At 41.7% G+C, this 24254-nt stretch overlaps 1 protein-coding gene across 3 annotated transcripts in view; it reads right to left on the bottom strand.

Annotated features, from left to right (window-relative positions):
- The window catches only part of LOC147026277 (pumilio homolog 1-like), a 364690-nt gene that overhangs the window by 120837 nt on the left and 219599 nt on the right, over positions 1-24254 (bottom strand). For all 3 annotated transcript variants that reach the window (XM_085881544.1, XM_085881546.1, XM_085881545.1), the window contains exons 6-8: positions 19127-19311; positions 18519-18822; positions 1841-1928 (exon numbers count right to left, since the gene is read on the bottom strand). In XM_085881544.1, the coding sequence (XP_085737670.1) occupies positions 1841-1928; positions 18519-18822; positions 19127-19311 (577 nt within the window). The remainder of the gene's footprint in view (positions 1-1840; positions 1929-18518; positions 18823-19126; positions 19312-24254) is intronic.

Raw genomic sequence — 24254 nt, 5'->3', positions numbered from 1 at the left:
AAACTGCGATGTGAACCAGAGGCCAGCTCCAGGGGAGTGCTTGGCACTTTGAGAGGCAGTATGGGGCCAAGTTCGTTTTGTGAAAGTGAGCTGTGAACAGCAGGGGGTGAGCTGCAACGGCTATGGTGCACTATGACAGTGTGTGCACACTGACCACAGTCCCGAGTCAAGCCCATTACATATTTGCGGATGCGGGTCAATCCTTCCTTTAGGCCAGTGAGTTCACGAGGAACTAACGCAATTCCGTGGGTGTCACAGAACCGACAACCAAACAGACAAACCCTCTCTGGGCACATCGACAAAAAGGCCAAGGTCATCGTCCTCCAAAGTCATCGCTGGGCACAGTGATCCCTAACTACGAGTCGTAGACACGGATTCACCTGCTTTCCTCGGAGGTACGGAAGTCACCCTCTGGGGACTCGCATCATGGCTGGCCAGTCGGATGTCACTTTGTGCGCACCCACACACCAACCGGAGCAACAAAGCCCGCTTTGAACGTGAAAGGAACCGACTTTGACACCAACCCGTATCCTGCTGGAATGCTGCATTAAGATGCATGGGATAAGGAGTTCAAGGGTGTACCGGAGATAAGTTGCCGACCTAAGAGTTGTGAGACCCCAAACTGCATTGAAACATGTGTGTAATTGGGGGAGTTTTAAAAACATTAAACATGGCATGCATAACTGTGGGGAGTTTTAAAATCATAATGTTTCTTTTAAATCATTGAGATGGAATCTTAGTAAAACGGTATTTGCATTTGAAATGGAGATAGGAGGGATTAATAAATTTAATATGAAATATTCTTCTGTTTCATGTCATACACAGGTTTCACTTGATAAACAATAGACAGGACACATAACTGTGGTCTGTTGATAGCTTTCTGCTGCGTTCCACTTCGGGTAATTTGTGAACTCACATCAGTGCACGGAGGCAGCACGTAACACAGAGAAGAAAGTAAATGCGTATTTTGAGGGAGGTGGGGGAACGCCTGATGTTTTTTTGATGCCGTTAACAACCTTAGGTACATCACATCACAGATGATGAAGGTTGTGGCCAAGTTTCATCAAAACCGTGTGTATAGTTTCAGAGAAGAAGGTGCAAGTGTTTATGAACAGACGGATGGACTGACAGACGATGCACCATCCCATAAGCACCCCGGAACTACATTCCACGTGAGCTAAAAAAAATCATAGTTGCCAAACCGTGTGACCTACGATGGCAAAGGTGAACCTTGTGGTCCGCATGGATTGGCGATCATACCTGTTAAGTTTCACCTCAATCTGTTCAGCTGTTTCGGAGGAGAAGATATTTGAAGGTTTTCATGTTAAAAACAAAATGGTTGCTGAACCACGTGACCGACAAAGTCATCAATTTTTTCCCCACATACAATTTAGCTCTCGATGAAATGAACTTCAAAAATTTTCATGCCTAATCGATGAAGCGTTTGACGTACGCAATTATGACGTCCCAACGAAGCCCCTATGACATCATTTTTTTTAAAATACACTTGTTTCCCATGGGGAGTACTTCACATGTGCCAAGTTTCAATTTTTTCCATGGAGCGGTTTCGAAGATGTACAAGTCCAAAGTTTTTCGGAGATGCACAAGTCACAAAACATGGCAGCCACACCATGTAACCTATAACATCATAATTATCATTAAAATATTCCACATGAGTCGTCGCACCTATGGTAAAAATTGTATCAATCGGATAAGCGGTTGCAGAGAAAACTAGCATAGACGGATGTACGGACGGACGGACAACTCGAAAACATAATGCCTCCAGTGACTTCATCAGCAGAGGCAAAATTAATTGGAGTATAAAAGAAGGAAAGCTTACCAAGTTGCGGTTGCTGTGCAGCAGCTGCTGCAGCTGCCAAAGCGTATTGCTGCTGCTGTGAAGTTTGCTGGGATTGGCTCGCTGACAACTAGGCGGGAATTGGCAGGAACATGAGATGGAGAGAACAGAGGTCATGGACACTTTTGGCAAAAAAGCCATATTCAAGTACAAAAGATTTAAAAGCTAAATGTCCAAAAGAAAACAAAAGTCTGCCTGCGTTAGACGTCAACCTGATGTTCTATTTATGATTAGAACGTCTGCTCCGAGTCTGGGAGGTTGGTGGTTCAAACCCCAGCCAAAGACATCAAAAAGACATCAAAAAGACATCAAACCAAAGACATCAAAAAGGTACGTGCCACTTCCTTGCTTGATGCTCAGCATTTAAAAGGACAGAGTACAAACAAACAATTGTATGTAGGCAACCATAGTGCAGGCTTTCATTGGCCTGGTGGCCTCCTATTGCGTTGAAGTTATTTTTAAGAGAACAGATATGCATAAACAGTGCCGATAGAAAGTCTACACTCCCTTTCAAAATTTTCACCTTTTGTGTCTTGTAGCCTGGAATTAAATTGCATTAAAGACTTTTTCTACTTATATTCACACATCGTAACTCACAACTTCTAAGTGAAAAACAAATTCGAGAAATTTCAGAAAATTTATTAAAAATACAAAACTAGAGTATCTTGGTTGGATAAGTGTCCAACCCCCTGAGTAAATACTTGGTGGAAGCATCTTTGACAGCAATTACAGCATTGAGTCTGTTGGGATAGGTCTCTACCAACTTTGTACACCTTGATTGGGTAATATTTGCCAATTCTTCTGTATAAAACTGTTCAAGTTCAGTCATGTTGTGTGGGGAACGTCATTGGACAACAATCTTCAAGTCATGCCACAGATTTTCGATTGGATTTAGGTCGGGTCTCTGACTGGGCCACTTAAGGACATTAATATTTTTGTTCCTTACCCAATCCAGTGTAGCTTTGGCTGTGCGCTTTGGGTCGTTGTCATGCTGAAAGGTGAACATCCGTCCTAATTTCAGCTTTCTTGCAGAGGTCAGGTTTTCCTCTCGGATTTTTCTGTATTTATCTCCATCCATTTTCCCTTCTATCGTGACAAGTGCCCCAGTCCCTGCTGATGAGAAACCTCCCCATAACATGATGCGGCCACCACCACGCTTCACAGTAGGGATGGTGTTCTTTGGGTGACGTGCTGTGATGGGTTTGCACCAAACGTAACCTTTTGCATTTAGGCCAAAAAGTTCCATCTTGGTTTCGTCAGACCAGACAACTTTTTGCCACATGGCTTCAGAATCTATGGAATGGTTTTATGCATGCCTCAAACGTGACTCAAAGTGGGCTTTTTTGAGTAATGGCTTCCTTCTTGCCACCCTACCATACAAGTCAGACTTGTGGAGTGTCTGGGATATTGTTGTCACGTGTACAAAGTGACCAGTCTTTTCCATAAAAGCTGGCAGCTCTTTCAAAGTTGCCATTGGCATCTTGATGGCCTCTGATCAGTCTCCTCCTAAATTGGACACCCAGTTAGGAGGGACGGCCTGATCTAGGCAGGGTCTTGATGGTACCATATGCCTTCCATTTCTTAATGATCATCTCTTGACTGTGCTCCAAAGGATATTCAAGGCCTTTGAAATTTATTTTATACCCATCCCTTGATCTGTGCCTTTCCATAACTTTATCCCGGAAGTCTTTTGAAAGCACCTTTGTGCTCATGGTTGAGTGTTTGCTGTGAAATGCACTACGCAGCAGAGGAAGCCTACAGGAACAGCTGATTTCATTCTGAAATAATCAGTCACTACAATTTAACACAGGTGGAGGGCAATTAACTTAGTGTGTGATTTTGAAGGTCATTGGTTACACTTGAGCCAATTTACAATTGCTATTATAAGGGGGTGGACACTTATCAAACCAAGATATTCTAGTTTTGTATTTTTAATGAATTTTTTGAAATTTGTATAATTTGTTTTCCACTTGTAAGTCATTGGTTACGATGTGTAAATAAAGGTGGAAAAAGTTTGATTTATGCAATTCTATTCCAGGCTATAAGACAACAAAAGGTGAAAATTTTGAAAGGGAGTAGACTTTCTATAGGCACTCTATATAAACTCCTCCCAATCTCTTCTAGCCAAATAAGATGCATAAAGCAACCTTGAAAGGCTTCCCAAAGTAAGCCCTTCGCTGTTTCAAACCCATTCCACTGTTCCTCCACAGCTGTATAAAGACATTCACAAATAGTGCATACATGAGAAGCCCAATGCTACAGACCCCCTCAGCTGCCAGACCTGTTTCATCGCTTAGTGGCGAATCGTCAGTGACAGCACTGACACTCATTCATATCAACGACGTTCCCAAGCATGTACCACATGCAAATGTTGAAAGCAGTCAATATGTAAATGATAAAGAAAGACCCATCCACATCTCTCACCTGGGAATGGAGGGAATAGCCAATCAGCTCTCACCTAATCAACTAAACCCAGCGGGCTAGGATTATATAAATAAATAAATAAATAAACTCCTCCCATCTCATCGAGCCGAAGAAATTGAACAAAGCAACCAAGAAAAACTACCAAGGAAAGCCCTTTGCTATTTCAAACACTTCCCAGAGTTCCTCCACAGCTGTAAAGACATTCACAAATAGTACATACAGTGGGGAGAACAAGTATTTAATACAATGCCAATTTTGCAGGTTTTCCCACTTACAAAGCTGTAGAGGTCTGCAATTTTTATCATAGGTACACTTCAACTGTGAAAGATGGAATCTAAAACAAAAATCCTGAAAATCACATTGTATGATTTTTAAATAATTAATTTGCATTTTATTGCATGAAATAAGTATTTGATCACCTACCAACCAGTAAGAATTCCGGCTCTCACAGACCTGTTAGTTTTGTCTTTAAGAAGCACTCCCATTCTCCACTCATTACCTGTATTAACTGCACCTGTTTGAACTCGTTATCTGCATAAAAGACAGCTGTCCACACTCAATCAATCAGACTCCAACCTCTCCACAATGGGCAAGACCAGAGAGCTGTCTCAGGACATCAGGGACAAAATTGTAGACTTGCACAAGGCTGGGATGGGCTACAGGACAATAGGCAAGCAGCTTGGTGAGAAGGCAACAACTGTTGGCGCAATTATTAGAAAATGGAAGAAGTTCAAGATAACAGTCAATCTCCCTTGGTCTGGGGCTCCATGAAAGATCTCACCTCGTGGAGCCTCAATGATCATGAGAAAGGCGAGGGATCAGCCCAGAACTACACGACAGGACCTGGTCAATGACCTGAAGAGAGCTGGGACCACGGTATCAAAGAAAACCACAAGTAACACACTACGCCGTCATGGATTAAAATCCTGCAGTGCACACAAGGTCCCTCTGCTCAAGCCAGCGCATGTCCAGGCCCTTCTGAAGTTTGCCAATGACCATCTGGATGATCCAGAGGGGGAATAGGAGAAGGTCAAGTGGTCTGATGAGACCAAAATAGAGCTTTTTGGTTTAAACTCCACTCGCCGTGTTTGGAGGAAGAAGAAGGATGAGTACAACCCCAAGAACACCATCCCAACCGTGAAGCATGGAGGTGGAAACATCATTCTTTGGGGATGCTTTTCTGCAAAGGGGACAGAACGATTGCACCGTAGTGAGGGGAGGATGGATGGGGCCATGTATCGTGAGATCTTGGCCAACAACATCCTTCCCTCAACAAGAGCATTGAAGATGGGGCGTGGCTGGGTCTTCCAGCATGACAACGACCCGAAACACACAGCCAGGGCAACTAAGGAGTGGCTCCGTAAGAAGCATCTCAAGTTCCTGGAGTGGCCAAGCCAGTCTCCAGACCTGAACCCAATAGAAAATCTTTGGAGGGAGCTGAAAGTCTGTGTTGCCCAGCGACAGCCCCGAAACCTGAAGGATCTGGAGAAGATCTGTATGGAGGAGTGGGCCAAAATCCCTGCTGCAGTTTGTGCAAACCTGGTTAAGAACTACAGGAAACGTCTTGTTGTTGTTGTTGTTGTTGTTGTTGTTGTTGTTGTTGTTGTTGTTGTTGTTCGTCTTTCGGCTGTTCCCTTTCGGGGTCGCCACAGCAGATCATCCATTATGATCCGCATACTGATTTGGCATAGGTTTTATGCCGGATGCCCTTCCTGATGCAACCCTGGTCGCCTCTTACGACACAGGGATAAGGATTGGGTTTTGCCATGATTCGGGGCTGCCTTGCACCCTCTCATAGCTCGGCCCAGTGCAGAGTCCCGTCCTCAAGCGATCCTCCAACCCAAGCCTCCGAGTAGCCGGATTACAGGCGCACGCCACTACGCCCGGTAACTACAGGAAACGTCTGATCTCTGTAATTGCAAACAAAGGTTTCTGTACCAAATATTAAGTTCTGTATTTCTGATGTATCAAATACTTATTTCATGCAATAAAATGCAAATTAATTATTTTTAAAAATCATACAATGTGATTTTCAGGATTTTTGTTTTAGATTCCGTCTTTCACAGTTGAAATGTACCTGTGATAAAAATTACAGACCTCTACGTGCTTTGTAAGTGGGAAAACCTGCAAAATCGGCAGTGTATCAAATACTTGTTCTCCCTTGTCCACACTGTACATGAGAATCCCAATGCTACACAGCCCCTCAGATGTCGGACCGGTTTCATCGCTTGCTGGTGAATCATCAGCGACAGCGCAGACAGAAATGCATACCAATGAGGCTCCCAAGCATGTACCAGGGGGAAATATCGAAAGAAATGACAGAAATTCACACTTGCAACTTCAGTTATGCGAATGTCATGCAAATTGCTGTGGCGCTATCACACCACTTTTTAATTGTGCCACTGACATGGACTTTACATAGCATCAAATGGAGTCGAAGCTGCAAAGGACTTTTTACCCCTCAGCCCGAATTGGGCTGAAAAAAGGGGTATTGTCGTCACAGGCTTTGTCCGGGCGCCCGTCCGTCCGTCTGTCAACTTTTGGTTTCCGTCAATTTCGAAGAGAACGCCTTGTCCGATTAAATCCATTTTTGCAGGGTATGTTGGGGCTAGAGTAGAGGAAGGTTCCTTTTGAAAATGGGCGCGCTGCGATTTTCAATGTGGCCTCCATAGCAGCCATCTTGAAACTGGTTTCCGTCGATTTCGAGGAGAACGCCTTGTCAGATTAAATCCATTTTTGCTGGGTGTGTTGGGGGTTGAGTCGAGGAAGGTTCCTTTCGAAAATGGGCGCGCTGCGATTTTCAGTGTGGCCACCACAGCAGTCGTCTTGTAATTGGTTTTCGTCGATTTCGAGAACGGCTTGGCTTGTCCGATTAAATGCATTTTTGAAATGGGCGTGCTGTGATTTTCAATGTGGCCTCCATGGCAGCCATCTTGAAATTGGTTTCCATCGATTTCGAGGAGTATGCCTTGTCCGATTAAATCCATTTTTGCAGGGTATGTTGGGGTTGAGTAGAGGAAGGTTCCTTTCCAAAATGGGCATGCTGCGATTTTCACTGTGGCCGCCACGGCAGCCATATTGAAATTGGTTTCCGTCAATTTCGAGGAGAACGCCTTGTCCGATTAAATCCATTTTTGCCTGGTGTGTTGGGGTTGAGTAGAGGAAGGTTCCTTTCGAAAATGGGCGTGCTGAGATTTTCAATATGGCTACCATCTTGAAATTGGTTTGCGTCAAGGGGCTGAGGGGTTTCGCCCGCTTTGCGGTGCTATTTTTATACATTGTCATGAAAAGAAAACACAATATTGCTTACCAGGAAGTTCTTCAATGAGATGGTCAGTTGTACTTTATCCTTAGTTCACAGTTCAGTCATTGTGATGCACAACAAAAACAATTTTATTACTCTTCACCATGTTTTGACCATCCTATTATATCTAATAGAAATAACAGAACAGCATCTGTATGTATATCTGCATGTCCAGTCACTACTCTGAGACCCTTTGGTCAATCGACATCATTTTCAGGGAATACTCAGGGGGTACCGACTTGGGTTTTCCACGAAATACTTTCCAAAATGTTCCCTTTATTTTTGATTTTTTTTTTCGGATTTCTCATTGGTGTAATTATTTGTATTATTTCTGCCGCAGCACATTGCCCATCGAGGGTGGGCCGAGTGTGTGTGCACGTCAGAGAGTGTGCGCGTCAGTGTCAGTGCCTCCTCCATAATTCCAAAACCATGAAACCGATAACAGCTTGTAACTTTATATGCAGACTCGGGAAACTCCAAGGAAGTACATGAGTGAAAATTGGGTGTTTCGGTTAATTAAAACACCCCTTTTGAAGATAATCAACAGCCTTATTTAATTATATCCATTTCAAGCACATCCTTGGCCACCTCACTCTTTATGGGGTCTGAAAGAATATCCTGGGTTACCTCGCTGGAGTTTGAAGCTTTGTTTTTTGGCCTCCTCAACCATGCCTTGACTTGGAACAAGCCGCAACAATTTCTTAATGATAGTTCCCCCCCCCCACCACTTTCCTCACTCATATTATCGAATGCCTGATCATAATAGCTACAATTCGCTGGGTACATTGCAATACTTATAAATGCCTGGAGAGGGCAGCGTTCGTGGCTTTATTTCATTTCCATACATACTATAACCTTGAAAATCTGTTAAACTAGGCCGAATTACAAAAATTAAGCTCCAGAAATGAACTTGGCAACAATTCCGACTGCTAACAAAAAGTGTTCATTTGTCCAATTCAGATTTGTCAATTTGTCCAAGCATAGTTTGGACATTCGGAAAAAAACTATCCCTTGCTAACCAAATAATTGGAGTGCTTGCTCGAGTACGAAAGCCGCTTGCCGAGCGCCCTACAGTTGATGGCGGTACAATTTGTTTCCCGATCGGGATGTACAGTCGACAGTTGCTACGAGGTAGAGGTATATATGTGGGTATATTTGGATCTGTAATTTGGGGACTCTCCGCGGGAGTACAGTATGTGTATGCCTCCATGCTTGGTTATGGGCACAATGGTGGCAAAGTTTCATCCCATATCTTGGAGGTTTGAACTTTTCACCTCAGCAACGTATGAGCGATCACGTTTTCCTACATCATCGTGATTGTTTCTAAAGCAATTGGTTATTTATATGACGCTGTGTGCTTTACAAAGGCTACATAGTTTTTCTTTGTGAGTTTCAAAGCAAAATACATTTGATAACACACGATTTCCGAACCATTTGCTGTATTAACGTGTTTTCTGTCTGGACGTAATGTTGAGGTTGTGGGTCCATTGATGTTGAGTAATCTACTGATGTGGACCTGCGACCGGGATTGTGGAGCCGCTGTTTTAAGAGGTTCTGGGCTGAGAGGATTGAAACCTCGATGAAAAACGGTGCCCAGCTGATGATCTGGGAAGTTGGGAAATCAGTCAATTACTTACAAGTTAAGGTTATAACTTAAAATAAAATAACTTTCCTCAGTACTTACCAGTACATAAGTTATCTGTGTTTTTTGTGTTTATATTTTGGGACAAAGGTGCAGTAATTGGTCTTTATTTTGATTCTCAATTACAGCGCCAAATTTTTTTCCACCTGTCACGACGATTGTGTGTGTGTGCATCTGTGTGTATTGTTCAAATGCAGATCATATTCTCTGCGAACTCACAAACCCCCACTAGGTGTGTGTCTGTGCATGTGTGTCCCATCCTCGCTTCAGCTGCTCATGTGCAGCATCTTCCCACATCTATGTCTATGTCTCTCTCTCTGTCTCTGTCTCTGTCTCTCTCTCTCCACACAGCAGGTATGTCTGGACAGACCCTCCCTTGACGATGCCTTCCCTTTCCACACACGTCCTCGCTCCCCCACCTCTCCTCTCCTCGCCGCTCTCCCTCTCTTCCTTCTTACTCCACCCCCCCCACCACCCCTCCTTAATATTCCCGTCAGCAAAGCAATGGGTTGTATTTGCAAGTTTAAAATAAAGTTTACCCAGGCAAAGAACTGGAATCTCAGCTTGTATGTAGATGTATGTTATAAAGGTCAAATGAAAAAAAAATAAAGGGATAGAGAGACAAAGACAACGACAGACAGAGACAGAGAGATAACATTGGATGCTTACAACTCGACTCGTAATTTGAAAAAGGATTTTCAAAGGACAACCTACAGACACCTAACCTAAATATACCAGAGGGGGTAGAGTGCTCTGCACCTCTTAAAATACCTCTTGATGCAAAGGATAACAATTACTTCCGTTCCATGTGCGAAAAGTCACCCTCAGTATTCAGCGTTATTTTGTTGCAAAAGTATTCACCATTCTCTTTGGAAAGCATCATTAATGCGATATACAACATTCAACATGAAGCCAAGTCCACCCCTCCCTTCACCGTCAATCCAAAGAGCTGTGAATGCATTATCCAGGCTCCGCCCCCCCCCCCCCAAAGCGGCGTGAACTTGTTTCACCAAAAATTCCACAATTTCTCAGCATTTCAGATTCGGATCCTGACCAAAACCCAAAGTAATAGCCTTCGTCATCCAAACCAAAACCGTTCTCCATGCGTCCATGAATATCAGATCAAAATATGAAGTGAATCCATGAATAACTAGAGGGGGAGCACTCGGAAGGGTGCAAAACCTCCGCCGCCAATACTGCTGGGTCAGTCAAGTGAACCTTATATCTTATTCATTAAATATGATGTCAACAGTGCTGACAGAGTTATAGTTCTTTTCTCCAACATTTTTTTTTGGGGGGGGGGGGGGTTGGAAATGACTTATAACATGTAGAAATGCAAAAAAAAAGAAATCAAAATTTTGTTGAAAAAAAAAGTTGCAAAATTTTTTTTTCTCTAACAATTTTTTTTTTGGGGGGGTTGGAAATCACTTAAAACATGTAGAAATGCAAAAAAAATTCTCCAACAATTTTTTTTGGGGGGGCAAGTCCAAAATCTAATGGCATGATCCTTGGACCATACCTAACCCCCCCCCACCAAGTTTCGTCGAAATCCGTCGAGTTTTTCCGTAATACTGTTCACAAACAAACAAACAAACAGAAAGGGGTGAAAACAGTAACCTCCGATCTTCGATGGCGGAGGTTAATTAACGAAACTAGATCGACGCGCATGTAGAAATGTCCAAAAAAAAAAAAAATCGAAATTTTTTTGAAAGAAAAGATGCAAAATTTCTGGGTTTTTTTCTCTCAATTTTTTTTGGGGGGTTGGAAATCACTTAAAACATGTAGAAATGCAAAAAAAATATTCAAATATTTTTCAAATAAAATTGAAATTTTTTTGAAAAAAAAGTTGCAAATTTTTTTTTCTCCAACAAATTTATTTATTTTTGGTTGGAAATCACTTAAAACATGTAGAAATGCAAAAACAAAAATTCAAATTTTTTTCAAAATGGCCACCATTGCAGCCATTTGGACTTTGGACCATGTCCAGAATCTAATGGCATGATCCTTGGACCATACCTAATCCCCCCACCAAGTTTCATCAAAATCCGTCCAGGAGTTTTTCCGTAATACTGTTCACAAACAAACAAACAAGCCGGTAGGCGACGAAGGATACGCAAGGATCGAAGCGCTGGATACGATGCTTTTCATTCTGACCGATCCACCGACGAAGATTCATTGCCAAGATGTATTGGTTCACATAAAATTGTTCCTCTGCCTGGCAATATTTTTCCTATTGCGTATTTTGCCAACTGGCACTCCTCATAAAAAATGACGGTAAATAGACACCCTATTTTTGATAATCGGTTTGCTGGTTTGTGCTGTGGAGCCTCGCGTTGCAGACACACACACACACACACACACACACACACACACACACACACACACACACACACACACACACACACACACACACACACACACACACACACACACACACACAACCTGATAAACTTCTCTCAATGCTCCTGTTTGGCCACACCTTCTGAGCCACACAATATTTTCATAAGCCACACCTACTTTCCTACGCCACTCCCACTTTAAATAAAAAAGAATTGAAAGTGGTGTGTGGGTCGTGGAATCGTTTTCGGTAAATAAATAAATAATTGGAGGTGGTGTGTGGATCGTGGAATCGTTTACGGAAAACAAATAAATAATTGGAGGCGGAGTGTGCGTCGTGGAATCGTTTTCGGTAAATAAATAATTGGAGGTGGTGTGTGGGTGGGGAATCGTTTTCGGTAAATAAATAAACATATTATTAGAAATCCACAAAGACAGAAATGCCGGTGATTCCATTTATTTTGGATCCTTTTCACTTTGGTCAATAATGTTTGGATCGAGGAGAGATCGAAGGTGGAACGATGGTGTAGTTCCTCACAAACACTGTATACACACCTTAAATGACGGCAAATAGACACCCGATTTTTGAAGGACTACCATTTGAAAAATAAAACCTCAATCAAAAATCGGCTCGAGTAAAATTTTCTAAATATCTTGAAGTGTTTAATTCCGAAGTCTCGTTTCTCTACATTCAAAACTGAAGGACAAGTATTGAAAATACTGTACGCGGTTTTTCGGCCGCTGAACAGCAATGGGTGGTTACTCGGCAACGAAATTCAAACACGCACATTCCCAGTGTATATTCCACCTTTTGGCAAAGTTTCATCGAAATCGGTTCGCTGGTTCGTGCTGTGGAGCCTCGCGTTACAGACACACATACACACACAGACAGACAGCCGGAAAACCCGACAATAAGGGATATCTCATATATGGCGAATCCAACAGACAGGGGTGAAAACAGTCACCTCCGTCCATCTTCGATGGCGGAGGTTAATAATTACTTCAGAAAGAGCGAAACAAAAAAGGGATCGTTCAAAAATTACATCATGCTATTTGCAGTAATCACTGTTAGGCTTAGCAGTCAGTATACGGTAAGGAATGAATGAATGAAGAAAGGTTTATTTCAAATAAACTTCCATCGCGGCCATTGGCCGAGCTAAGGGAAGGAAGCTTTACAAAAATTAATTTTCCAAATAAAACATAGAAATAGAAAAATAACACAACATAGCAAAAAATGACATTAAAACTAAGTAAACAAATAAATTACATCATGATTCAAATAGATACATCACGTATCAGAGTTTTAAAATTTACAGTCACTTTAATCCATTGCAACACGTTCAATGTAGCGGAAAGAGGGGTGCAGCGGTCTTCACACCAATGAAACCATGTAGGATTGATTCGTCACCAATCAGAGTGCAATGACTCACAATCGATGAAGGAGACAGGAGGCAGCGCTATACAGCGCCATCTTGATGATGCAGCACATAATTCAAAGAGCGTGGGTTGCATAATAGCATTGACTTGAAAGCCATGCGGCCGTGCGTCCGTGGCGCGACGCGACGGCCGTGACACGACGGCCGTGCGTCCGTGACACGACGGCCGTGCGTCTGCCCATGATAAGTTTTCATTACCTCAATAACTCGATAATGGCTGAAGGGATTTGAATCAAAATTGGTGGAAGTACGTACTATGATGAAAAGATGAACTGATCATATTGTGCCACTTTTGTGCAGAATGTACCCATTTTTATCAAACGAGTACCCTGCTCCTTTTTGCTTCAAGCTTAGGGGGTCTGACCTTGAAGTGTTCAACTCCAATGTTGATTCAGTTCATTCTTGAATTACAGTTCTTGCTTGTGCCACATTTGGTTGAAATCCCTCCAGCCAAGTTTGATTGAAATACATTTTGTGCTAACAAAAACAAAATTAGAGAGCGTCTCAAAATTCCAAAGCCTGTTCATGTTCACTTTGTACTCAAACTCCACTCAAACTAAATAAACAGCTAAAATATACATATTTTAAATATTATTAATTCATGTTCTCTTTCTTCTCATAATTAAAAGTTTGTTGAAAATTTGATGCCAAAAGCTCAAACGGTAAAAAGGTTAGGGCCTGGACACACACACGTAAGTTCAATGATAAATAAATAAAGAAACATGGAAGCCCATAAAAACCCCAGCCATCTCGCTCAAGGTAGTGCCAGGCAGTGAATAAAGGCCTATTCCGACTCACTGCGACTTTGCTCTTTGACATTTTGACCCAATTATTAATTCGTCTTCTCCATATTCTCATAATAAAGGTTTGTTAAAACTTTGATTCCAAAAAAATGTGATGTTATGGACAGATAGACACAGACAGAAATGATTGCAAAACCTTGTCTCCTCATGTGCAGAACAAAACAAACACAACTAGAGGGGAAGCACTCGGTAGAGTGCAAAACCTCCGCCGCCAATACTGCGAGGTCACTCAAGTGAACCTGATATTCTATTCATTCAATTTGACGTCAACAGTGCTCACAGAGTTATAGTTTGCAACTTTCCCTCTTACTTTTAACTTTTACATACTCAATTCATTCGTCATAACTAGATTCCTTGAGACAGAAATTGATTTTACATGGGTATATCCACCTGAAGTTCCAAAATCAGCCGCAATTATAATTTTGGCATGTTTTTTTTTGTTGGAAATCACTTATAACATGTAGAAATGCAAAAAAAAAGAAATCGAAATTTGGTTGAAAAAAAAGTTGCAAAATTTTTTTTTCTCTAACAATTTTTTTTTGGGGGGGGGTGGAAATTACTTAAAACATGTAGAAATGCAAAATAAAAAAATTCAAATATTTTTTCAAATTGGCCGCCATAGCGGCCATATTGGATTTTGGACCAAGTCCAAAATCTAATGGCATGATCCTTGGACCAGACCTAACCCCCCCCCCACTAAGTTTCGTCGAAATCCGTCAAGGAGTTTTTCCGTAATACTGTTCACAAACAAACAAACAAACAAACAAACGAGAAAGCACTCATCGAGTTGTTCAATTTGAGGTACTACACGATATGGTTCCTAAAACTTGAAAATTTGACCTTGGGGTCAAATATGTTTGACCTCAGGCGCTAACCATGAAGGTCAAGGCCAATCGCCACCAAAAACGAATCAGCTGAGCGCCAGACCATGAACTATATTCCCATAAAGTTTGGAGATGATCCGATCAAAATTACTCAAAAAATAAGGGTTTCGTCGACTCCCCTGATTTGCGACAAAGTGACCTTGACCTTTGACCTTGACCTTCAAAATTTTGTGTGCTGAAAGGGACCTCTATAGGCCTCTGATATGCGAAGTTACAAAAATTTCCAATGATAACTGTGCTCTGCAGAATTTTTTATACGTGATTACAGACAAAAAAAAACAAACAAAAAAAAAACATACAAGCTGACAAACATATCTTGCAAAAACTTTGTTTTGGCAAGATAACAAACAGACAGGGGTGAAAACAGTAACCTCCATCCATCTTCGATGGCGGAGGTCAACGAGAGGGGGTGCACTCGGTTGAGTGCAAAACCTCCGTCGCCAATACTGCTAGGTCACTCAAGTGAACCTGATATCCTATTCATTCAATTTGATGTCAACAGTGCTCACAGTTATAGTTTGCAACTTTCCCTTTTACTTTTAACTTTTACATACTCAATTCATTTGTCATAACTCGATTCCTTGAGACAGAAATTGATTTTACGTGGGTATATCCACCTGAAGTTCCAAAATCAGCCGCAATTATAATTTTGGCATGTTTTTGTTGGAAATCACTTATAACATGTAGAAATGCAAAAAAAAAAAATCGAAATTTTGTTGAAAAAAATGTTGCAATTTTTTTCTCAAACAATTTTTTTTTGGGGGGGGGGTGAAAATCACTTAAAACATGTAGAAATGCAAAAAAAAAAAATTCAAATATTTTTTCAAAATGGCCGCCATAATGGATTTTGTCCCAAGTCCAAAATCTAATGGCATGATCATTGGACCATACCTAATCAAGTTTCGTCGAAATCCGTCGAGTTTTTCCGTAATACTGTTCACAAACAAACAAACAAACAAACAAACAAACAAACAGACAAACAGAAAGGGGTGAAAACAGTAACCTCCGATCTTCGATGGCGGAGGTTAACTAGAAAGGCACTCGGCAGAGCGCATACCTTTCCCACGCAGTGCCTGACCCACGAGAACATATTGGGCCCATTATATTTTTGAAATATCATTCTACATATCGTTTTTGGCCCGATCTCTCAATGGTGAAGAATCGGTTTAAAAGATTCTCAGATCTGGATTCAGATCTTCACCAAAACTGAATTCTTTCTTTCTTGTCACACACCCAACCTGTCCACCAAGTTTCGTCCGAATCCATCCAAAAATTTTTGAGATACTGTGCTATATATCGTTTTTGGCCCCATCTCTCAATGGTGAAGAATCACTTTAAAAATTCTAGTAGTCTGATCCGGATCCGGATATTCACCAAAATCTAATCATTTCGGCCTTGTCACACACCGAACCAGCCCACTAAATTTCATCCGGATCTGTCCACAACTTTTTGAGATATCCTGCACACAGACAGTCAAACAAACAGACAGACAGAGAGGGGTGAAAACATAACCTCCTTCACCTTAGGTGGTGGAGGTAACAATAACGGACAGATGCACAACATGAAAACATAATACCTCCGGCGAGGGAAGCACAACACACACACACACACACACACACACACACACACACACACACACACACACACACACACACACACACACACACACACACACACACACACACACACACACACACACACACACACACACACACACACACACACACACACACACACACACACGACAATGTTATCCCACAATGCCTTCCAATACATGTGTCTTCCCAATAAACATTTTTATTGCTGTAATGGAATAAAAAAAAGTGCACCTTGGTAATGAAACAGGATGCCTTTTAAGAAGTTTATTGGTGACCTACTGGGAGAGGAAGTTTATTGGTGACCTACTGGGAGAGGAAGTTTATTGGTGACCTACTGGGAGAGGGCCATGGCCCATCGCATTTACACGGGCTTTTCCCCAAATCCCCTCTGTACTGATGTCTACTCGTGAGTGCATCAAATGGCCATGCAGGAATTGTTCTTATTGCGTCATCACAAAAGCTCAGAGGAACCACTGCAGCACTTTCTGAAAATGAAGGCGCACTAATGTTTCATGGCAATCATTTGCCAAACAGCACCCTTCCAGGCCCCACCCATACCATAAAACAGCAAAGAAAATGTAGATAATCACAATGTATACAGCCTAAGTAACTTTTGTCATATAAAACATGAAACTTCCTCAATTTAAATATAACTTCCATCCACAAATATGGCAGCATTTTTTACCTGTCCCACCCCAACCTCATCCTCCTCTTCCTCACAACCCCCCCTCCCCCACATCCCTCCTCTCCCCCCACATCCCTCCTCCCCCCTCCCCATTACATCCCTCCCCCTCCATTCTCATCTCCATTTTTGGTGGTCCAGGAAAGTGTGGCCAGAGTACACCATGAATCAAACTGAGAAGGTTATACATCTGCCAGTTAACAAAGAATCAACTTTACTACAATGCTTAACATGGTTCATCGATTACTGTAATGTAGTATTTAATACCAGACAGCCAACCAAACATATGTGTGTATTTTAAAAGAATAATCGTAGTCTGGATTTTTGAAGCAAATCTTTGATGTGGAAATGTGAATTTAAAGACCACCTCTTCCTGCCTCAGATTCGTCTTTGCAAAGCTGCAATAACGAGGTAAATGGGGATCATCCCAATTTCGTCAGGTGATTTTGAGGTGAAATTCTCATTACATTCCAACGTGTCGTGCATCAGTCAAAACCTTAAAAACCCTTGTATGATTAATGATTTTGAGAATGTACTACAAGCATGTTTTACATGAATGCCAACCAAGGGAGTTTATTGGTTCACGAGCAAGTGACCACTATATTCGTTATGGGTGTCTGTCTGTCTGTCTGTTCCGAGCATAGCTCCGTGGGTTTTGATCCGAACTTGTTAAAATTAGGGTACGAGGTTTGTATTATGATCTCGTTGCGTTTTCCGGAGAATGGGCGTGCTGCGCCCATTATGGGCGGAGCCACGCCCAAAAAACATGTGTTTTTAGGGGGTAGCCGGTTTCAAGTTACATCTTCTCCGAGGGGGTTTGTCGAATCTGGCAGGGATTTCGGTATTTGGTTCACCCAATGGCACCTGCATAGCCCCATTGAGCTCGATTTTTCATTTTCGTCCCATGGTCAAGGTCACAAGGTCACGAACTTAGAAAATGTCAAAAAAAAATCAATAAATTGGGCATCGAGCTCCTAGGGTTTTCAATTGTTTCAAATGAAAGTTGGTATGTAAGTAGTGCTCTTAGAGTCCTACAACTTGCATCATTTACGTTTTTCCCGATTCCCGCCAGTTTGCCTGTGGCGTCCCCTCTTGAACCATCGCTGTCTCCAGACTTGTCAGTCTAATATTCTCCAAATGCTGAGCGCCAAATGAGGGAGCATATTTTGGAACTTTGGAACGACTCGGGGTCAGAATCGAACCACCGAGCTCCCAGATTCAAAGTGGACACTCTAACTGTTGTGCCATATAGTCTGATGCCACCATTTTGTAGTCATATACAACATTGTATTTATAAACTTAAAAATAACAACAGCTTGGACACATCAAGTCAGATGATCATCGAGATTCAAAAAGCTTTTAGCCCAATCCTAGTGGGCCTTGAAGCTGGACTAGTGCTTTCCTTATGCTTTGCAAATATTATTCAAACATTATTAGTGATGCAAAATAAAAATGACGCAAAGGATTGAGGAAGGAATGTTGACAAAGCTCCTGTTCTTGAGACACAAAATGTTGAATGTAAGCAACAATACAGAAGTGGGATGTTTTACCTGCTGCTGATGAGCAGAATAGTCAAAAAGACCCACAGTGTTTGGAGTTCCAGGATCCATGGGGACTTGTGCCCCAGGATAGACAAATTGTAGAGGGTCTAACCCCATCGGATCCATCATCCCCGACGCATCCATGGTCACCGATTGTGGCTCCATTCCTCCACTGCCAAACTCTTCAGTAGATTTTCCCACCCCAACCATCATGCCAGCACTGGCAACCAGGGGGTCCACCCCAGGCTGCCCGGGGGGTACCATGCGGTCTGAGACCTCAGCAGCGGGAGACTGACAAACTCCATGTGTACGACTAAAAGAGAAGAGAAGCCAGGCAAATAACATGAACGACCAGGGTTGTACAATGGAGTGTTCAAATACACTATTATAAAATTTTGTGATTCCCAATACAATTGGGTTAGAGTGACCAATACTGTAAGAGCACAGACTCTGTCAAAGTAAGAGTATAAACCATCTCTGAAAAGAAGCTTAACAAGAAAAGAAATGCAGGGAACTCAGACAATTAAAAGAGGTTAGCTGCAGAAGTCTCAACACTTCAACTCCTGGCCCCTATGGTCAAAATAATTCTATGTTCCAGGATTCCAAGAGCAGCTTACCCAAAGTCTTTGCCAACATCAAGTTCCACTCCATTTTGTAGAGCCAGTCCATTAGCTTTTCCAACAACCTCCGCTTCTCCATCTGTCTTGAGGCCCCCAGCCTTGTCTTCTTCAAAAACCCCAGGCTTAATGGCCCCATTCTTGTCACCCTTGTCCCCATCAACCACTTCAGGCTCACCTCCTCCCTGTGGTGACCATAAAAATGCTTCAACAAGGAAGATATTCAATTGGCAGCAAGCATGATTTTCTTAAACAGACATACAATATTTCAGACATAGCATAGGTGATGACACTAAAGAGGGGAAAGCTTTTTTGTTGTTGTTGTTGTTTTACATTCAAAATGAACAAAAAAAACCCCAAAAAACTTTGAAGATGGTGATGGTGATAAGGTAGCACAGGCGCCACAAAATGCAAGTGGACAGTTGTGTCGCTCAAACAATTTCTCCAAACGTGACAAAGAGTTAAAAGCAGCTATTATCTCTCGAGAAAGAGGAAACGTTCAGAAAATGTGTAAATTTAAAATTTCTGACCAGGTTTGACACCATATTAAGATAGTGCAGTAACTAGAATGGGCACTCGGTAGAGCGCATACCTTCGCCTCCGCTACTTTTTGTTCTTGGCATGAGAGTGGGGGGAACAGAACAGTGAACATTTTGGTGTTGGTTTCATGCAAATCGGTTTTGATTTGACTGTGTTATGACAAAAACCGCATATTTTGAAAGGTCGTGACCCCACTGACCTTTGACCCCCAACCGCTAACAAGGGTAATGACGTAATTGTGTCATGTCGCCCATCACAAGATTGGGCAATGAATTCTGAACATTTTGGCATTGGTTGCATGCCAATTAGATCAAAATTGACCGCGCTATGCTAAAAATACGAATTTGACTTTTCTGTGACCTTGACCTTGACCTTTGAACCGATCGCTCCCAAAATCTAATCAAATGTTCCTTGGATAATAACCCATCATCCCACCAAATTTCAAGCGATTTGGTTTAATACTTTCTGAGTTATGCGAAAAACAAACACACACACACACACACACACACACACACACACACACACACACACACACACACACACACACACACACACACACACACACACACACACACACACACACACACACACACACACACACACACACACACACACACACACACACACACACACATTCACAAATAAATAAATAAATAAATAAATACACAGCGACCAATACATAACCTTTCGCAGAATGCGAAGGTAATAATCTGCTCACAATGCAACAATGAACCATCTCCTGCAGGACTCTAAAATAATGCTTGGAGAATGAAGAAGTGAGTGGGGAAATTTCACTCCATTAGACAATACATGCTTGCGGAACACGTGACTAAACTCAACACGGACATGGCAATTCCAACCGACATTGCAAAGGAGGAGCAAACCAGCATACAAGGGCTGTTAATAACAATCATGGAGACATAAAGGGGGACAGTAGAATTTTGAAGACATCCATACACCATCCAATCCTCCTTTTCCAGCCATGTGCTCCACTTGTACTTTATCTTTATATTTCTTCCTTGCATCTACAATAATATCCCGCTTAACGCTCAGAATGCGTTCCTGGAAGAGCACGCAAAAAAAAAAATGCACTGAAAGGAGTCATTAAGTCATTGTTTATATGGAGATGCTTTCCCGACAGTGTTACTTCTTCAACATTAGCGGCATATGAGGGCTTCATAAGGGTATCAATAATATCTCTAATAATAATACAGATGGTAAACTTCTTTTTTTATTTAAATACATGTATTTTTTTTATCACATAAGTATGAAGAAAATTATAAAATATGTCCAAACACCAATAAAAATAATAATTGCCGTCACTCCTACTCTGCTCCCACTCCTACATGGCAGCGTTGGGAGATGAGGAGGGAGGAGGCATGTCTTGCAGCAAAACGAAGGCAGAGTAAACAGCACTGATTGGCTCACAGTGTGCACTATGCATACAATACAAACAATGGTGGTGGGTGCGTTTACTTGGCGAGCAAGTGCTGTGTGTTATTGATTTTCCTCATTTATTTATTTTCAGTAAAAAATTTCTCCAGGACATAGAGCTCGGCTACGAATCAGCAATCTCCGGGGCAGCGTTAAGCGAGGTATTACTGTACTCTCACCCTCATTTAATTTGCCTTTTCATCCACACTCGCATACCCTCCTGTTTCTTTTTCTTCTGTGTTATTTTCTCCTTGAAACATCCCTGCCTTTTTATGTGCACATAAAATGGACAAATTTACCTCAAACTAATTTATAACGCGGTTCTTTTTTTGTTTTCTTAACCTCACACGTCTTCTTTTGCAAAAATTGCAAGCAATTACACACTGCAATAACATGAACTAGAATGGCACTCAGGGGAGCGTATACCTCCAAACTGAATGGTTTACATTTTGTATCCCAATGATGGGCTGGATCTGGATCCGCACCTGAACCAAAATCGAATTTGCTTGTTCTTATCACCTCCTCAACTCATCCGCCTAGTTTTGTCATATCTCGTCCAAACTTTTTGAAATATCGTGCTGTCCAATAAACATTCAAATATCTCAGGTACCAATATCGCAGGTTTCTACCAATTGTGTTCCAATTTCGTAATCATGGTATTTAATTTTGGCCAATCGCAGTTTTTCACCTGAGATAGTCATTGTTTGCCTCTGCATTTACTATTACCTCTCATTATGAACCTTTTCTTGTTTCTCGTGCACCATTAATTGTAGTAATCAGACCGATCACCATTCATTATTAAATGTAGCTTTGTTCCTGCATGCCGAAGAGGAAATGACATATGGAGATACTGCAATACGTGGTCTACAAGATCTAGTAGACACAACAGTTAATCATGGTGTCCAAACATAATATGATGGACAAAATTAATCGTGCCAAAAGGCAGAGAAAGGTAATGACATTGTGCAAAGAAATAGAGTTGGTAGATTTGTTGGCAAGAAGTGAAAGTGCGGCATCTGTGGGCCACCATTACCGGATCAATGAATCAACTTCATGTAAATGCGAGTCAAATATCCATACAAGGGTTCCTGACAGCAAAGCATGAAAGGCTCATTCCAGTCCTGTGATCATCATATTGAAAGGATGGAAAAAGCGCATCATGTTTGGATTTAGGACCAAACAGAAAAAATGCCATTGAGGGACCGGTGTACGGGAGAAACCGTTGCAGATTTACAAACGATTCCACGAGGCACCTGGGGCCGAAGGCTCCAGTTCAACCATTGCACATGGAACGAATCCAGGCGAAGGGATTTATTGCTGGAGCAGGTTTTTAATGGAAAAGAGACGGGATTATTTTGGAAGAGGATGCCATCTCATACGTTTCTGTCGAAGCAGGGAAGATCTTCTCCAGGTCAAGGTGGCTAAGGACCATTTTTCTTTCTTATATGTGGCAATGCAGCAGGTGCCTTCGTCGCGTGTCCGACAATCCAACAGCCATCACAAGTTCGACATTTACATATTTCAAACCTCAACCCTCCCCCCTATAGCAGCATAACCATCCCAATAAAATCTTGTCTTTTCTATTTATGGCAGAGAACAGTATGAACTAGAATGTGCTGTAATATGTTTACCCTCACCCACCTCACTGTTTTGGAATAAATTAAAAAGGTAAAACTTGTGTCTTTGTTAAATTTACACTGTATTTCTTGTATTATGTTTATTATCTTGCCAAAACGAAGTTTTTGCAAGATATGTTAGTCAGCTTGTATGTTTATTTGTTTGTTTGTCTGTAATCACGTATAAAAAATTCTGCAGAGCACAGTTATCATTGGAAATTTTTGTAACTTCGCATATCAGAGGCCTATAGAGGTCCCTTTCAGTGCACAAAATTTTGAAGGTCAAGGTCAAAGGTCAAGGTCACTTTGTCGCAAATCAGGGTAGTCGACGAAACCCTTATTTTTTGAGTAATTTTGATCGGATCGTCTTCAAACTTCATGGGAATATAGTTCATGGTCTGGCGCTCAGCTGATTAATTTTTGGTGGCGATTGGCCTTGACCTTCATGGTTAGCGCCTGAGGTCAAACATATTTGACCCCAAGGTCAAATTTTCAAGTTTTAGGAACCATATCGTGTTGGACCTCAAATTGAACACCTCGATGAGTGTTTTCTAGATATGTCAAGCTTGAGACATTATGACGTCAATTGGTGACGTTATGAGGCAAACGCATATTTTTCATGGTTACTCTGTAGAACGATTCTCATCGGAATCTCTCGTAGGCAGATATTCCTCAAGGAGTCGCTCCTGGTGGATAGCAGCTCTGTTCACCTCAGTGTGAAGTTAAAGAAGTCACACGTGGTCACCTTTTGGCAAGATACGGGTCACCCTGCGGGTGACATTGGTTTATTTTTATTTCATTGTCAACGTGAAATACAATTATATATATATATATATATATATATATATATATATATATATATATATATATATATATATATATATATATATATGTAGAAATATACATATACAGTAGTAAAACTTCTCCAACGCGAGGGATACGTTCTGGCATAACCTCGTGTTGGAGGAATCATGAAATGTATGGGGAAATTGGGGATATGTTCCAGGCTCCCAAAAAACTGACCCTGAAGCAGCCTTTCTTGCTTTTTTTTTTTAAACGTTTCCTTGTATGGAATGGTGCAGTATTATAAAATATACATTAAAATAAGTGTTAGTATTTTTGCAAATCTGGAAACCATTATCGCACTCATCATTCAGGTCCTTTATCTCAGTTATCTCGGTAAGTACATGTTCTATAGATAGCTCCCTTCCATTGTGTAAATCTATGTAATTGCACTGTGATTTATTTTAATAGTTAGGTCAGAACAACAAAGAAGAACCCTCCTGTCCCGTGATTCAACATTAAACAGCGTCGCATGATTCAACAGCTGACTCAGCAGCGAAACAGGAATGACGGTTGGGACGGGTCGTCACGAGATTCAGCAAGGTAAACAGCCCCCACCCGTGGTTGCGGGGGGGCGGCACACAAGGGTACATGAGTCACGCCGAAGCGAAGCGAGGCGGGGCGAAGAGGAATAAGAAAGGGGACCCTCTGCTTGGCTCGAGTTGGTTGTTGTCGGGGGGTTGTTCTTCGGGTGG

Source organism: Eptatretus burgeri, chromosome 5 (genome assembly GCF_056783735.1).
Source record: "Eptatretus burgeri isolate ZD-2024b chromosome 5, Ebu_testis_v1, whole genome shotgun sequence".
NCBI lineage: Eukaryota > Metazoa > Chordata > Myxini > Myxiniformes > Myxinidae > Eptatretus > Eptatretus burgeri.
The sequence above is the reverse complement of the archived record's forward strand: the minus strand, read 5'-3'. Positions and strand labels throughout refer to the sequence as shown.